This window comes from Peromyscus eremicus, chromosome 20 (assembly GCF_949786415.1).
Source record: "Peromyscus eremicus chromosome 20, PerEre_H2_v1, whole genome shotgun sequence".
In the NCBI taxonomy this organism is placed as follows: domain Eukaryota; kingdom Metazoa; phylum Chordata; class Mammalia; order Rodentia; family Cricetidae; genus Peromyscus; species Peromyscus eremicus.
In genome coordinates, this window is record NC_081436.1 from 62,102,546 (window position 1) to 62,120,748 (window position 18,203).

The 18,203-nt window shown below is 45.6% G+C and overlaps 1 protein-coding gene across 2 annotated transcripts in view; it reads right to left on the reverse strand.

Moving 5' to 3' along the window:
* Nucleotides 1-18,203, reverse strand: part of Grhl2 (grainyhead like transcription factor 2) — a 142,884-nt gene that overhangs the window by 92,879 nt on the left and 31,802 nt on the right. For both annotated transcript variants that reach the window (XM_059247562.1, XM_059247561.1), the window contains exons 2-3: nucleotides 7,726-7,921; nucleotides 2,213-2,280 (exon numbers count right to left, since the gene is read on the reverse strand). In XM_059247562.1, the coding sequence (XP_059103545.1) occupies nucleotides 2,213-2,280; nucleotides 7,726-7,921 (264 nt within the window). The remainder of the gene's footprint in view (nucleotides 1-2,212; nucleotides 2,281-7,725; nucleotides 7,922-18,203) is intronic.

An 18,203-nucleotide genomic window follows, 5' to 3' on the forward strand; every position in this document is an offset into this window, starting at 1 on the left:
CAGAATTCAGACCACCCATTTGCACCAGTATTTCATAAAGGCCCTGTTCTGAATATTTCATTATAAAATCTGTGTTAAAAAAACAAACAGGAAAAAAAAACCAAAACTGTGTTGCCATAACAAGACCGCCTTAGTGGATCCAAGCAAGACGAATATGATGAATGAATACCCTTGGGCATTCCTTCATCTCTTTAGCTGTAATCTAGAACTTCGCTAACCCTTTTCACCCAGAACCATCAATATTTGTGGATAACACACTGCAGGCTGGCTGTAAATGGGTTCGTCTACCAAAATAGCAAACACGGCAGTAACCCATTAGCCACCCGGGACCCTTTACAGACAATACTACTGGCCTTGCCAAAATATTCAAATTTCTCTTCAGTTTATTTCAGGCCAGATTTATTTTTCTACTTATTACAAAAACATGAATTTTAACCAAGAAGCACAAGTCAAAACATCTTTCAGTGTTCTCATTATCAAGAAAGTAAGCAAGCTAAAGAGCTGTATAAATCTAGTCGAATTGTTACTCTAAAAACTGCGTAGATCCCTTTTGGCCTCAGCGGCAGAAACAAGATGATTAAAGGAACATAGTCCTTTGGAAAGCGTCACAATAAGGCGCACACGCTGTGCCACCGATGTGCTCTGAAACCTACCACCATGTGCTCAGAAGTCAGCCTGTGGCAAAGGTGGCTGCCCTGCCAAGTGCACCAGGAGTGTAACAAGAGTGCCCAGGCTAAGAGACGAACAGTACCGGGACTGGGCGGATGAGGCACCTGAAAATTGTCTATGGAAGATTCAGACATGGAGTCCGTGAAGGGACAACATCTAAACCCCAGGGCAGCTGTGGCAGCATCCAGTTATTCTTGAGGATTTCAACCAGTCATAAAATAAATGTTCTGGTTTAAAAAAAAAAATATTCATAGATTCACTATATGGTGAACTACACTTCTAGAATAGTGTTAACTTTAGGACTTCATGCCACAGAATTTCAAGAAAAAAAAAACCTCTCAAATGGGTAATTAGAATAAAGTGAGAATCTCCGACAGGAGTCCCTCTCCATCCCACTGCAGGACAGCCTGCATGGGTGATTTTGGGGGCAACAGCTGAGCATTTCAGTCCCTTCTAGTCCCCTCTTTTTCTTCACCTAATCCTATCCAGAAGAGAAAGGCCCCTACGGTCACTCCAGACTGCCACAGCAAGTGTGAAAGCCTGCCGAGACCGACTGGGGGAGCCGTCTAAGTCACCACTGAAAGGTGACAAACTACACAAGCCAAGTGACATCCTCCATCTGGCTTCATCAGAAAGCAGGTTGTGATGTCCCCTCCCCTTCTAATCTTGGTTCATCTAGTCTTCTTGTTACCCAGCTTCTTAGCTCCTCCAGATGACATACCACCTCCTAACATCTGGATGGTGCTGGCAGCTGCTCAGAGTCTCTACCTCTCTGGGCTCAGTAATTGCTTTTCCCTCACCAAGAGGAACTCTTGAAGAGTCTCATTCCCTTAAGGGCCAGACTGCAGGAAAGAGTGTAGGACTGAGCGGAAACCTGTCTTCAGCAGCAGGGCCTTACTGCCAATCACCTCGAGTTCCTGACCTTTAACCTCCTCGTCAGCTCTTTGACTGAGGGAACTTGCTGATGACCCTCTGGATGCACAGGCAAAAATGTGTTTGCTTTTCCTAGCAAGAGATCAAGTTTTGGTCCAGACTCCCAAAAGACAGAAGAAGCAAGGCTTTTGACCCTACCTCTTCTGGAAAACATACTTCCAGCTCAAGTTATGGTTGTAATCTAATTTCATGTGTGTGAATATTTTGCCTATGTGCATCTACATGCACTACTTACATGTCTGGGACCCACAGAGATCAGAAGAGGGTAACAGATCCCCTGAAACTGGCATTAGGAAGATTGTGAACCACCTACCATGTAGGTGCTAGGAATCAAACCCAGGTCCTGAGCAAGAGCAGTAAGTGCTCGCTGAGCCTCTCTACAGGCCATTGGTGGCGGGGGTGGGGTGGGGGGTGGGTTGTGACAGAGTCTCTCTATGTATCCCTGGCTGTCTTAGAACTCAGTATGGCCTCAAATTCAGAGATCCACCTGCCTCTGCTTCCCAAGCACTGGGATCAAAGGCGTGTGCCATTGTGCCTGGCTTTCTTTTTCAAAAAGTATAGACAAGAAGTTATTTCCAGGGGCAAACCTATCTCCTTACACGTATCATACCTTTTATCCTGGTCTTCTTGGTTGTCACTCACTTTGCTCACAGACAGAAGTCTCTTGTCTCGGGGAACCTGGAAATCAGCAGGGAACCATCAGACTTACTGACACCACACAGACAAAGAAACCAAATGGAACTTTTTCTCTGAAGAAGTAGGTTATTGTTGTGAAATGGTTAAGAGTGAGTAGCCTGAGGGGAAGTGGAGACAAAGGGGTGACCAATACAGATTCATGCTAACCATGAATCAGCTGACCCAGGAGACACAGGATCCTAAGTGTCCCAGCCTTAGGAACGGGTGAAGCAGAGAGCCATTTGTATGGGGTGAAGATGGGCATGGAAGAGAGTAGCCTGTTGAAGAACATGGAGTAAGCTTCCTGCCTGAAGCTGGACACCAGGTGCTGACCAGGGCTTAGGGAGGCTCCTGGGCTGGGATCTGACAGTTCAGCTAGTCTGGCAATGAGTATCTAATAGGAGTACTCCCTAACCACTGCCAGGGAAGCATGCATCCGGTCTTTCCAACCACCTCATTCCTAAGCACGATGCCAACACATCACCTGACACATTACTGAAAAGTACTCTGAGAGAAGGGAGTCGCCAGCACCTCCAGACGTGTGAATAAACAGGTGGCTTGGATTTGGTTGCATTGGTAGATAGCTTGCATTTGCTTTTGGACTTGTTCATTTGTCTGTGGCTAACCTTGAAGAGGTTCTTCTTAGCCAATAGCATCGCTGTTGAGATAAACACACATTGATGGGAAGCATCCTCCTACTAGACTCCTTGAGGAATTCCTACGGTTTCCACTCAGCCAAGTACATCCACAAGCCGAGATGGTTGAACAAGAGGGTGGCGAAAGTGGCCCAGAATGTGGAAACCTAGAGTTTGACAACTGTGCTCAAGTCTAAGCCAAACTCGGTCCAATGTTCCCCATCTGTAAACTGGACCTCCTGATACTTCTCAGCTCAGGTCTGTGGTAGAGTCGGAGCTTAGGAGTGGGTGGTGCTTCACCCAGACAAACCACCTGTGAAGGCTCCATTCATCTCCCACCGCAGGGGTCAGCTCACTTGTTGCCTCTCTCCCTGGATGATGTCCTCTGCCATGTCACCATGCCGCGAGAAGGCCCTGGCCAGTAGCAGTGCTGTATTCTTAGAAGTCCCACCCTCCATAGTCATGAGCAAACCAAACTTCTATACTTTATAAATTATCTGGGGTATTCAGAGACAGCAAATGAACTCAGATATAAGTTAAAGCATCTTTTAAGTATCATCTAATTTAATCTGCTGTTTCCAGACATGTCTAAACTGCATGGAAAGGCCATACTTAACTTTGGAGGTACCATTGTTAAGTCGCTTAAATTGAATAGACAGACACATGATTGTGAGTGCCTAACATGTGAGAGATGGAACAAATTTAGGGTCTTTTAAAGTATTGTTTAATTGGTAAACAATATTAAATTTAAATGCATACTTTTAAAAATTGAACCACTTTCAAATGACCTCGAAGAAAAGTACTTTTTAAATTGCAGACTTTACAATGTAAGGGATTGCAGGAAATACAAACTGTTCGGAACCTTGGGTAAATCTCACTCGGCTGTCCCAGCTACAAAATGCACAGGCCAACAGGCTTCGTTGCAGTAACCCTGCGAGGAGATCTAGCAGCACAGGTGAAACCCTGAAATGTGGGAAGTCTCAGATGAGTCTACGGCTCCGCCAGCCCCTGGGGACCTGCTTTGTTCATGCCTCACAAATTCTTCCCTGAAAGAGCCCGATGAGGTCCCTGGTGGACAAAAACACCATGTCACATTTACAGAAAGCCTATGAAAATGTGACAGCAAATGTCAGAATAATTTCACTTCCAAAGTTTATAGTTTAAACAAAGAGAATAATTCTATTTCATCAACAGGTGCATCTTTCCTCACAGGACAGTTACCTCTGTCATAACTCCAGCACCATAAGCTACAAGTGTGCAGAGAATCGAGAAGCCTCAGCATGAGCATTTCAACATACTGCTCAAATGAGATAAAACTAGCTCTAGCCAGCGGTGGTGGTACACGCTTTAATCTCAGGCAGAGACAGGAGGGTCTCTGTTGATTTGAGGGCAGCCTGGTCTACAAAGTGAATTCCAGGACAGCCAGGGCTATGTAGAGGGACCTTGCCTCCAAAAATAAATTAAAAAATTTTAAAAAAACCCAAAAGACTAGTTTTTTTTCTTAGGCACTAAAATGTTTCAAACAAAAAGACAGTAAATCTTGCACAAAACGTAAAGGACCATAACTCTGGGAGTCCTAAGGAGACAGTCATTTAACAAAGAAAAGGATGTGGATTTGGGTATAAGGTCAGTTTTGTGTAAACCCTGCATCTCAGAATATTTACAGATAGATTTGGGCTTGAATCATGACTTTTGCATATCTACAAGAGGAGATAACACACCTAGTATCACATTTTCCAACATCCAGCTACCCATATTCAGTTATTCAGTTATTGTCTGACCCTGTGATAATGTGAGAGCCAAAGTTACATATTAAGTTTTAATTACTATGTCTAAGAGATCCAGGAAACAAAAATGCCTCTGATCTGCAAGCTGCCTGTCCAAGGACAGTTAGTTCCTGAAATGCTGGAGGCTATTGTTTATGGGAGATAACAAGCCATATGTTTTCAACTCTGCTTAACAAATGTGACCCAACTACATTGGATGTGCTTGATTACATGTGAGAGGGAGGTACGTGGGCAAGAAATATGTCAGGATGTATGCTTGTCCCTGATTGGATATAGTCAAAAGGTATGTCAGGATGTATACTTGCCCCTGATTGGACCTCATGGGACATGTGGGTTTTGCCTTTTTAAGTCCCTGCAAACCCTGACTCAGGGCCATTTCCTGGAAACCAGGTATGGATCTGACCAGAGCTCATCCACCTGGCCAGCATTTAATTACAGTTTGTTTTAAATTTGGCTTTAAACTATGGTAGTGGTCTTATCTCTACCAGTGGGATTAACAGTAAACCAAGTATGCTCCTTTGTAGATTAACTACTAATTACTTGTGTCTCAAGTTAGCTTCTCTTTTTTACTAACACAAACCAAACATGCTACCAAATACAAGTATTTGAAATTATGTCCATTTCTCAACAACAAAAATACCTATTTTAAAGAATAGAACAGTAAGGCAAGGGAGATGGTATAGAGGGTAAGAGTGATGCTCCAGCCTTGTGACCGGAGTGAGATCCCAAGCCCACATGAAAGGCTGGCTGCAGCGGCACACATCTGTAATTCCAGCATTCTCACGGTGAATTTGGAGGGGGAGCCAGGCTAAGCAGCCAGAAACTCAGGGGCCAGTTGGCCTGGTGTATGCCACAGAGCACCATGAGCAGGAGACCTCCCCCTTCTCTCTCTCAAACACACACTAAATAGGTTTACTAAAGTAAATAATAATAATAATAATAATAATAATAATAATAATAATAATATATTTCTCTAAAGCCTTTTAAAACTGTTAATTGTCATACTGGTCATAAAAGTCAGAAGAAGAAACTATCTTCACCTGAATACTTAAAACAGGAACATTTGAATGATGTGTCAATAATTTTTTTAATTGTTAAAACTGTCAAATGTTGACTATTTTTCTGCAATAAGGGGTGATTGCTTATCCATTTCTCTCTGAGCAACAGACTGAAAACAGAAAGAATGCCTGGGGTCCCCGGGATGGTTGAGGCTGCGAAATGACACAGTCTAATGTAATGAGTTCTCTGCCTCCACCATTCTCTATAAACTTCAGCATGCTCTCATTCCAGAAGATTTCAGAGCTGCTCCTGCATTTTTATTTTCCTCCCCTCTCCCCAAAATAGGATTTCGCTGTGTAGCTCTGGCCGAGCTGGAATTCTATATGCAAACCAGGCTGGCCTTGAACTCAGATCAGCTTGCCTCTGCTTCGGAGTGTTAGGATTAAAGGTGAGCCAATCATGCCTGGCTCTATATTTGTGTTTTTCAAATGCACTATTCAGTCAAAAAAGATGAAGAAAAAAATCACAAACAGAAAATAGGAAAACAAAGCCACCAAAATCCACTTTGAGATTCAGCTTCTTTTCTACAGGTCCGCCCTTTACTGCGTCCTCTCACCCAGAGCCCATGTCCCCCAGAGTTAAGGCCCTTCCTGATACGTCATGAGTCACATTGGCATTGAAACCTTCAAGAACAGGCTATCAGTACCTGCCAACACATCCTTTCCGGCGAAGAGGGGCGAAGCCAGGCTAGACCAGCAAAAGTACCAGTGAGGGAGAGAGACGGCTCAGAGGTTAAGAGCACTGGCTGCTCTTCCAGAGGACCTGGGTTCAATTCCCAGCAACCACATGGCAGCTCACAACTGTCAGTGACTCCAGTTCCAGGGGACCTGACACCTTCACACCAATGTACACAAAATAAAGCTTAAAAAATAAATAAATAAATAAATAAATAAATAAATAAATAAATAAAGTGCCAGTGAGATAACCTAGCACTTCCTAACAATAAATGAGTATTTATTTGAGATAAGAATGTCCCCAGCTAAAATGCACTGATGGGCCTACATGTACATCCCTCATGCCTGTCCCTCACACCTTGCTCTGTCTTAGGTGAGGCAAAAGGAAGCAGAGACCCAAGGTCAAATTATTCTTTGTGGTGGTTTTGTCCAAAGCTGATTCCCCACAATGGACGGAGAATAAGAGCTTCACGATGCCCGACTGGCAAGAAGGCATTCCCACCATGCTGACAACTCCCAGCTCAGCTGAAGGTAGCTCCAGCCAGAGCAGCAATAATGCTCCTTCTTTGCTAAATGTGACACTTGGTGACCTTTTACACAGTTCTCGGAGGGCAGGTCTCGGAGGGCAGGTCTCGGAGGGCAGGTCCTAACTCTTCACACTATTGTCTCTTGTTTAACTTCCTGAGGCGCACTTACTCTAAAAACAATGTCTAAGCAGCATTTCTTCTAATGTTACATTCGCTTTTAAGGACTTCTTCAAATGAACACAAATGGAGACAGTCAGGGCTGGAATTGCTGACAGTCCCTCACTAACGCACTCACTGGATGATCCCGAAAACAGAGACATCTTCAATAAGAATGGTTCTTATTAAACTGAAAAACCTGGAGACAAGTCAATGCTGGCACTGAACAATAACTAATTGTGACATAGCTACAAAAATGGAGCCATAATGATAGAAGGGAAATAAGTAAATAATACTCCAGCTCCAGGGGACCTGACCCCCTCCTCTGGCTTCTCCAGACACACATACCACACACACACACACACACACACACACACACACACACACACACAAATACATATATCGATGAATATTTTTTTAAAGAAATAAGTATCCCCTAATTTAAACTTCTGAGTGGGAATAAAGTTGGGTTTCATGAAGCGGGCATTGGGGGACACAAAAAGCAGAACTCCGCCCAAGTCCACTGGCCTAGAACAAAGAGCCCGTCCCACCTTGCCAGGCATGAAAGGAGGGCCTGGAGGCAGGGGGAAGAGGCTGCTCCGGGACCCACCTTGTAGTAGTCATAGAGAAGGCCAAGGGCGGCAGCACTGTCCTCATCACCATTAATGCTCATCATCGCCTTGGTGGCCGCAGTCAGGGGGTTCTCCAGGTAGGACTTCCAGGCTTCATCCTCACTGGTGTAGGCTCTTCGGGTATTGAAGGGAGGGTCACTGGGCATGGGCACTAAGGCCACTAGTCTTTTATTACTGTAAGAACAAGAAAAACGTAGGCTCATTATCAGGTAACTTTCCATTTTCCCTCCGATACTATACACAGCATACGGTTACACTGATTTGTATTCCTCTAGAGAAAGACAGCTTAAGCCGGGCGGTGGTGGGGCACACCTTTAATCCCAGCACTCTGGAGGCAGAGGCAGGCGGATCTCTTGTGAGTTTGAGGCCAGCCTGGTCTACAGAGCGAGATCCAGGAAAGGGGCAAAGCTACACAGAGAAACCCTGTGGGGGGGGGGGGGGGGAGAAAAGAAAGACAGCTTAAAGCTGAAAGGACCACACTGCAAGCTTGCCTCAACTTACACCTTCACTGTGCATGAAGAGCAGCAAGTGTTTAAAAGGTGGTGTGGGCTGGAAGAAAGGCTCAGGGACTCAGGTGCTTACTGCTCTTCAGAGGACCCAGGTTCAATTCCCAGCACCCATCTACAACTACAGTTCCAGGAAAAATCAGACACTCTGTAGCCTCCTCAGGAGCTCCGCCCACGTGGCACACATAGGCACATAAACTCACTCAGAAAGACAGACAGACAGACAGACACACACACACACACACACACACAAGTATTTTCAAGGATAATATATCCAGTTAGTTTATGTTGCTCTCCTTAAAACTTGGTTTTCTGAATCTAATCATTCTGAATAGTTTAATTATTCTTAATTAATGAGCACTAGAATGAAAGCCTGTGAGAGAACAATTTTCCTTAAACTAAATTCTAATTTAAAACATTATTAGTTACATATAATCAATAGGTTAATGATTCAAAATGTTTTATCAAATTTAATCTTGCTTGAAATTCCTGGGAAATTATAGACCAATCTAAATAATAAGAACAGCAACATAAGCTCCTCGGCAAACACATTAATACAGATAACACTGTGGAACAGAGCTATGGAGGGGTGTGGTGAGATGGACCCTACATAGGAATCCCATCTGCTGTAGAACTCTGTTGCGTTAAGATGATATGGAAGCATTAGGTGAGGAATGAGGAAACCAAGTTCCCCAAGAGACAGCCTGTGAATTAGTGCTAACCTGGTCAACCTGTGTATGTAGAGCAGCAGTCTACAAGGCAGTCTTATGATCAATGTAACAATGACTCAGACACCCTAAGACCACGACAGTCCTCTGCAGCTGCCCATGGAGGGATCCAAGGTGCCGAGAGACAGTCTGGAGAGACTGTCACTCATTTCTTGGCCCTTTTTTCTAATTCACTGAAAGGGAACAAAGCAGTAACAATGACAGTATATTCAACAACACCTACCCTGACACAGTAACATGACATGGATAGGTGGCCAGTGTCAGAAACCACAACAGTCAATGGAAAGTCAGCCACCAAGAACTTCTGATGGTCACCAAGTTCCAAAAGACAGTCCTTTCCAGTCTCCTGATGGTCAGTTCCTCGGCTCACTTTGTGACGGAGGACTTGTGTGAACTTCCAAAGAGAGTGCATCAAAGGCCCTTTGTGTGCTGGCATGGTGCTGTACATTCTGCAGGGTCCAAAAGGGACATTTGCATTGCTAGAATATATTTGAGACCCGGGTGGCACAGGTAGGAAGTAACATTTATCAGGTGGACTCTGGGGTGCAACAGTCTCCAGCCTCTGAGTGGAGCTCTGTGACAGTGGAGCTCACTAGGAAGAAACAATATCGCTCCACTGCAAATAATAGGGATTCAAAGTGATTCCTCCCTCCCTCTCTCTCTCTCTCTCTCTCTCTCTCTCTCTCTCTCTCTCTCTCTCTCTCCCTCCCTCCCTCCCTCCCTCTCTCTCTCTCTCTCTCTCTCTCTCTCTCTCTCTCTCTCTCTCTTGGATTTTTGAGACAGGGTTTCTTTGTGTAGCCCTGGATTTCACCCTGTAGACCAGGCTGGCCTTGAACTCAAGAGATCCTCCTGCCTCTGCTCGGATTAAAGGCCTGTGCCACCACCGCCCGACCTTCATCTCCCTTCTTTGGAGTGAGACAAATGCCTGCTGATGACTAGGCATGTGGTGACCCGGAGTCACCCACAGCGATGGAGAACCGAGTGGACACCTGTGTTTCAGTGTCTTAAGTGGGGTTAGCAATGCCCACCCGCCTGCCTGCCTCCTAATGTCCTGGAAATAACTGATAACTGGGTCCTGGGGAGGACACATTGCTCTGAGAGTTAAGTGGCATCAACACAACCCCACTCTTCTGTGTTCCTGTCAGTTTTGTGTCTTTCAGGCTTCGTTAAAGTTGATTATAATGTATTAATAGTTTTAAAAAAAAAAAAAACTATGACTAATTAGAGAGAAACCAGAGTTGTTCCTCTAGCAATCGCCACCCTACAGGCTTCATTGAGAACAGCTACTGACAGGGGTGAACAGGACCCCGGGGCCTAGCAGAACAGAGAGCCACTTTGCAGGGGGCGGGGGTGTGAGAAGGAAATGCAGAGCTGACAAGCAGACACGATGATGCTTGATAACAGAGGGAAGGGCAGGACGTATTTAAACTAACGCATTTCATCATTCAGAGTGAATTTTTTTTATAAAAGAAGTAAGTTTACACTCATTTTTGGAAAGTCCAAAGAAAAGAACTTTCTTTTTCTTAAACAAAAACAAAGCCATAGCATGTCCACTTTGTAGAAAATGACTGATGATGAGGATGGGTTAGTCGTGTGGGCTGGAAGTGTCTGTAACAGAAATGAGGCCTGAGGGAGAAGCCAGGAGAACTGGGGTCCCCACTTTGATGGGGCCGCCCTCCCCGTCCTGTCTATTTGGGCCAGCCTTGTCTACATTTCACCCAGTGAACCTGAAAACTGAAGCACAGACATTCTCTGGAGAGTCACTCAGTGAAGCAGTAAAGAGGGGAGACTTATAGAGATTCCACAGTTTCAGCTTTGAAGCATGTTTTGGGTGTGTACTGCTTCTGTGTCGTCCTAAGGTTGAAAACTCTGAGGCTAAACCATCGGAACCTAGGAAGCCGTTTGCAATAGCCTGCCCTTGAAAGGAATAGACTGCGCGCTGTGTCTGGGAAGAGCCTGTGTCTGGGAAGAGCCTGTGTCTGGGAAGAGCCTGTGTCTGGGAAGAGCCTGTGTCTGGGAAGAGCATGTTCTGCTGTGCGGAAGAGGGCGTGGCTAACGCTGGCTCTTTCTAAACACTGAGCAGGAAGTGGAGGCCTGTTACTGCACAGATTTTTCTTGAATCTTCCTCCTTCCTGGGGACTCCAGCTCTTCCTGGCACAGCTCACTGGTGACTCCAGGGGCTTAACCAATGTCTCCCCTAGGAGGGAACTGTTAGTGAGGCCTTGCATGACAAAGAGGGGAAGAAAATCTAGGAAATCACACTTTTTTTTGATAACACAAGGGCCTGTTATATTTTAACTGTGCAATGCCGTGTTTTAGTCTTCAGAGACCATGGTCTTTCTGACACAGAACACTGTAGAACAATAAAAATAGGATCATCTCTCTGATGTGCTGAGAAGAAAAATGTACTTACTACTACAAAGAAATGAAAAGTGCATAGACCAGCTAGAAATGTTCTTTGGGGGGGGAGGTTAAGAAATACCTTCTAAAGGTTTATCTAAAGTTTTATCACCATTCACTGAGAAAGACAATTTTAATTCTGTATCAGTCAATTCTTACAGGATTTCTTTCTGCATCCCTGGCAGTCCAGTTCCAGGCTGGCCTTGAACTCAGAGCTTTGCCTGCCTCTGCCTCCCTAGAGGGCTGGAATAAAGGCGTGGACCACCACTGCAGGGCTTGCTTCAGCTAATTCTTAAGCCTCTGGGTTCACAATCTGGGTGGCCTTGCACTCTCTGAGCAAATGTGAACTTGACCTCTGGGTCTCTCTTTGAGGAAAAAAAAACGTAGACGAGCTTCGAACATTCACAGCAACGTTCAGGTCTCTCACACCTGTTTTTGTTTCCTGTGACTCACTACTTGGTTCTGCGCACACAGGGCAGGCAGCAGGGCTGAGAACTGAGTCATTGGCTGCAGGGGGAGGAGCCAGCTACTAGAGACTGGACCTCCTGCCAGGGCCAGCCTCCTGCTGCCTTGGAGCGGGTTAGGAAGGAAAGTTTCACGTTGAGGGGCTCAGGACACTTAGCCCATGACAACTTCATCTCTAAAATCACATGTCCTGAGATATGAAGCAGCAATTTGTAATGAAGAAGAAGAAGGAGGAGGAGGAGGAGATAAAGGTTGGAGCGAATGGCTGGTAAATCTGAACAGAGAAACACAGGGGGAAATGCCCAGTACTGTGGTTCACACCTCTAATCTCAACACACAGGAGGGTGAGGCAGGAGGATCAGGAGTTCAAGGACACCTTGGACTGCAAGAGACTCTGTCTTAATACAAATAAATAGCTGAATGGCAATTAGAAATAAATACAATATACATGAGGTTGAGCGGGGGGGGGGGGGGGGGGGGGGGGAATAAGATAAATAAATAAAATCCCATGTCCATTTTAAGTCAGACACCAGATCCATCGTGACAGCTTCCGTCTTAGCCCTCCACGACATTCTCATTAATCTCTCTAGAGCTTCCCTCCTCGTGGGAATCTGGTGAAATAATCTTCCTGGAACACCATTTTCTAGAGTGTAGTATGAGTCCGTACTGCCTTGATCAGGTCCAAACCCCTCCACCTGATATTTATTCTCATTATCTAGTCCCAGTTTGTCAGAATGTGTGCCCTCTGTTTGCTTAATATGGAGAATTAAACTGTTTCTCTGCCATGCCTTGAAGACCCCATCCTTAACTCCTGGCCTTAGTGCACATTACCTCCCTCCCTCTCTCCCTTCCTCCCCCTCCCTCTCTCTCTCCTTCAGAACATACTTCAGAAGTTTCCCTATTTAGTCCCTTGGAGTTTCCTTTTGTCAAGCTACCCTTAAATTTTCAGTACACAGATTGCCAACAGCACAAAAAGGACCCAAGGACACCGACGAAGTGGCATTCCCCTAAACAAAACCCTGCAGCAGCCTCCCACTGTTCTTGATCTACCTTGGGTTCCCAAGCCTTTGTGGCATCACTCTACAAAGATCTGGACACCCCCCTCCACTGGCGTAGCCTTTGGTTCTTCCAGAAGCACCAATTCCACCATGTGTCTCTCCCTGGTAAACACATCTAGAAATCCAGAAGGACCTTAGACACTTAGGCTCAAGAAACATCTAATACGGACCTTCTAAAACATGTCAGTTATCTGCTTATGAAACACTGGTGCAGGAGATGGTAGTGAATTCAGACCCTGGCCCCGCCCTAACTAGCTGTCACCTGCCCACCGCTCAGCTTCCTGTCTGTGGTGAGCTGTTAGATTAAATGAGAGACTAATCAGGGAGCAACGGCCTCTAATGGAGGCCAAGATTAGAATAGACGAGATAAGGTGGGAAAGCCAAAGACTCATCTCCAACCACCACACCCTTCAAGTCCCGACCAGCCCTCAGCCTTCCTTATCTCTGCAGATAGTAATGCCACTCTTGCTGTTTTAACACGTCGAATCCTTGATGCCTTAGTTTCTTATATTCACTGCCATAGAAAAATCCTGCTGTTTCACCTGCCGACTCCCTACAGAACCTGACCACTTCACACCACACCAGTGTTTCATAAGCATTGCTAGCACCTTGGTCCAACCACTGCATCCTGACTCTTGGGTGTTTCCTTGTCTCTGGTGGCGAGTCTCCCACTCGGCCTCTCCATCCTTGGCTCCTACAACTCACACCTTTATGGAGTTCCTCCCACACTGAGCCAGGATCCGTTCATGCGAGCAGCAGCATATGGCAAAAATGAGTTTCTCACTTTTATAAACTGATCCTGAGTCCATCTCCCTGCCATTCCTTTATTAATTCATTAGCTCTGGCAGAGGAAATCGGCCCTATTGTGGTAAAAAACTGAATCCCTGACCAGTGGGGGACCAAGGACTGCCAATAACCGTAATTCTCCAGCCGCAATTCAGACTCCCTCAGCTGTGACCCAGGTGACAACCCAAGCCAGAACCGTTCAAGTAAGTTGTCCCCAGGTGTAGGAAATTAAATCCAGTTGAAGGGCATTATCTGGTCCTCAGTCTCCCTCCCTTCCCCCTCCTCTCTCCTTCCCAGCCTCCAAGAGGTGAGTTGTTATTTTTCCTTGTGTGTCCCTGAAGGTCAGGGCGACCTTCAGCCCCTCCACAGACCCACAGCAGTGGGGCCAAACTGAACTGAAGACTTTGGAGACGTTTACCAAAGGAAAGCTTCCCTCCTTTAGGAGATTCCTTGGGTGATTTTGTCAGAGATGAAGCCACTCATTCAGATCTACAAACCCACTGATTAGAGTATGTGCTGCCACACTCCTGCTCAGTCCTCTTCCTAATCATCCACAGCTGAAAGGGTTAAAGGATAAACCTAAAGCACTGAAGCTGAGGCCCAGGGGCAGCAGGGAACAGAAAGATGTCACGGTGGGAAATGGGAGGACAAGGGTGAGGAGAGGAATAATTTGTTAGGACAGTAACCTGAGAAGTGTGTGAGTGAGTGTGTGTGTGTGTGTGTGTGTGTGTGTGTGTGTGTGTGTACCAAAATCTAATATACTCGCAACAGTTATAAAGGACTTTCACGTCTATTTACTTTTTCACTTTTAGACCAGGTTTTGGTAGTGTTGCCAGACAGGTCATGGGGTCCTTCATGTGAGGCACTCCGTGAGTGCCATGGCAAGTCTTACACAGGAAAGCATTTAATTGGGGGCTGGCTTACAGTTTCAGAGGTTAGTCCATTAGCAGCATGGTGGGGAGCATGGCGGCATGCAAGCAGACACTAGAGCAGCACCTGAGTGAAACATCCCGATCCGTAGGCAGAGAGCAGGAGCTGGGCTGGCTGGGCTTTTGAAATCTCAAAGCCCACCCCGCCTTGACACACTTCCTCCTACAAGTCCACACCTCCTGATTCTTCTAATCCTATCAAAGAGTTCCACTCCCTGGTGACTAAGAATTCAAATACTTGAGCCTATGGGGATCATTCTATTCAACCAGTATTCTGGTCACCTTACAGAAATTAAATTACGTGTTTTCCAAACAACCCTCCCCCCAAAACGTGAAGTCGGACTCAGATACCATGCTCTTCATACAGATGAAGCACCAGGTTTGCCAGAGGTCTTGCAGCAGGTGGTGTGGGGGCTGGATTGTGGCCCACTCAAGGGCGGTGTGGGGGCTGGGTTGTGGCCCTCTCAAGGCCTCTGAAGTACGCTTGCCTGTACTTGGCTCAGTGCTATTATTAGAAGGTAATTTCTTTAGCTGGGTGTGGTGGCACACGCCTTTAATCTCAGCACTTGGGAAGAAGAGACAGGAGGATCTCTGAGTTCCAGGCCAGCCTGGGCTACATGGAGAGATCCAATCTTTAAAATAAAGGACAACAACAAAAAAGAAACAAAGGTGATTTTATTTTTATGTAAACAGTTGAGAAAGTATGTAAATTAAGAGTAATAAAGAGATTGTACAAAAGGAGAAAGAAATAATTTGTCTAAATTATTTGTGGAATGTTCCAAACTCCTGGGACATTCTACAGTCCACTGGAGAAAAAAATATGTTTTTGTGAGCGTGTTCTGTCTGGTTTTTGGCAGTGCTGGAGAATAAAGGCAGGGCTGCGAACCTAAGCAAGCCCTTTATCCCTCAACTATATCCCCAGCCCAACGTATACTTACTTACATTACGTGAGGAAATGGCTTATTCATCCTCAGTTTGACATAACTAGGGGCCAAATGTTAACAAATAAAACAGTTCAGACGATGGAAATAAAGTTAAAGAATTGAGAAATAAGGGCAAAGTTATATTTAGAGAGCAACCCAAACTGATTCTTACAGGAAAGAATTATTTTGTAACCAAGTCAGCTTTGCAGTTAAAAGGGGAAAGGAGTCTTCTGAGGCACTTACAGTGCTTGAAGCTCTTGTAGGAAACACAAAAAACAAAAACTTCGCAGCCTGTAGGGCAGGTTTCCATTTCCAGACCCCTTTGGAGTTCGCCTGTATGTTTATAACCAGCACAGAGAAGAGACGTTTCCGTATGCTTCCAGAGGACACAGAGCAGAGGAGGCGGGAATTCAGGAGAAACCAAAGGTGAGAAGCTCAACCCCAACTCTGGCGCAGGCCAAGTTAGTACACCACGAGACCTGTTCCCCACAAGCCTTCAGAATCTTCAGGGTGCAAGACCAAGCCAGCCCCTGCACTGTGTACCCAGAGGGATTAGAGACAACCACTTCTAAATCAGTGGCCACAGGACCAGAGAGAGAGAGAGAAGGCTGGAAAAATGCCTAAGGTGAGTTCAAACTATTTATGGTAGATAATCTGTTTGTTTGTTTGTTTGTTTGTTTGTTTGTTTGTTTGATTGATTTTCTAAACAGGATTTTTCTGTATAACAGTCCTGGCTGTCCTGGAACTCACTTTGTAGACCAGGCTGGCCTCAAACTCAGCCACCACCACCCGGCCTATGATGAATAAACTTAGTTTTCACTTTGATTAGGTTGGGGAGCACCTAGGAGACCAGTAAAGCCTGTGGGGTGCTCCCCAGCACATTTCAGGGGAGGACTAGCAGTGGAGGAGACCAGCCCTGAATGTGGGCATTACCAAGCCATGTAGGCGGGGGCTCAGGCGGAATGAACCTGAGCTGACCGAAGGAGCCTGGAGCACAGGTCTCCGCCTTCCTCTCCCTCCCGCTCGTGGCTTCCAGGCCCCCACGACCTGAGCTGCCCTGCTCCACCACAGCCATGATGGACGGATACATCTGAAAGTATGAGCAAAAAACAGGATCATAATCCTTCCTCTCCCGTTGATTACATCAAGTATTTTGTTAGAGCGCTGCAAAGCTGTCTACACACTACTATGAACGGAAAGAAGAAGGTTCAAGTAGAAACACAGAAAAATGACGCAATGTTGGACCCCAGCTTTTGCTGTGGGCTGCACTTGGGTATATGCTAGGGAGGCCTCCAGGGTCCCATCAGTGGCTCCTCCTGCTCACCCACTTTGGGGAAAATGAGCTCAACTCTGCTAACAAACGCCTGAGACTATCTGTCCTCCTCCTCCTCCTTTTTTTTTTTTTTTTAAAGAAAAATGGGGTCTCACTACATAGTTCCTGGCCTAGAACTCACTATGTAGACCAAGCCTTGAACTCACAGAGATCCACCTGCCTCAGCCTGTGATTAAAAGCACACTGAACCACCAATTTTAATATGCGATCTAAGAAACATTGGATATTTAAGGGAACCTTGCCTGATTGAGAGAGAAACCCCAACATGAACAAAACAGCTTACTTAGAAGAAAAATAATGTTGAACATAGAAAATACTGTTAAGCAGGGCAGTGGTGGCCAATGCCTTTAATCCTAGCACTTGGGAGGCAGAAGCAGGTGGAGCTCAATGAGTTCAAGGCGAGCCTGGTCTACAAAGTGAGTTCCAGGATAGCCAGAGCTACACAGAGAAACCTTGTCTCGGAAAAACCAAAAAAAAAAAAAAAAAAGCCTGGTGGTCTCTCTCTCTCTCTCTCTCTCTCTCTCTCTCTCTCTCTCTCTCTCTCTCACACACACACACACCTCTGCAGAGGCAATTGGATGGATCACTGAGTTCGTGGCTAGCCAGGTCAATACAGTGAGTTTCAGGATGACCAGGGCTGCATGGAGAAATGCTGTGTGTTGGGGGGAAGGGGGGGGGGGGGAGGACACAAAAAAGAATCACCGAAACAAGGAGAATGGTGCATTGTTTTTTAAATAAAAATAAAAATTTGCATGATTGCTGAACAGACATACCAGCAAGAAAAAATATTTATGTACTGGGGGTCAAGGGAGGGAGTTATCCAAAGCATTTTGCCTGGTTTTGCTGAGGATTGAACCTTAGGGCTTCATTCACACTGTGTGTACTACTGAGCTATATCCCTGGACCTCACCCGGTTTTTAAACAAAACAATCTCGACACAATTAAGACGTATGCCGAGTAATCCAATGATGAGGTGGCTCAGAGGGTAAAGGCACTTGACACCAAACCCATGGCCTGAGTTCAATGTCCAAGTCCACACAGTGAGAGAGAAGCAACGCCCACAGGCTGTCCTCTGACATCCACGTGCATGCTGTGGGCTCACGGATACACAAGAATTCACTCCCCCACACACAAATAAAACTAATAAATATATGGAATGCAACCAAAAAATGTAAAGAGGTATAGAAGAAAGCAATGGGGGAAAAGAAATAATTTAAAATAACAGATGAAAATGTCCTTTAGCTAAGGAAAAACTTAAGTCTTGACAGGAAAAAGGCATGCTAAGAAAAGCAATTCAACAAACACCTCTGTCCACATCCAGGTGAAAT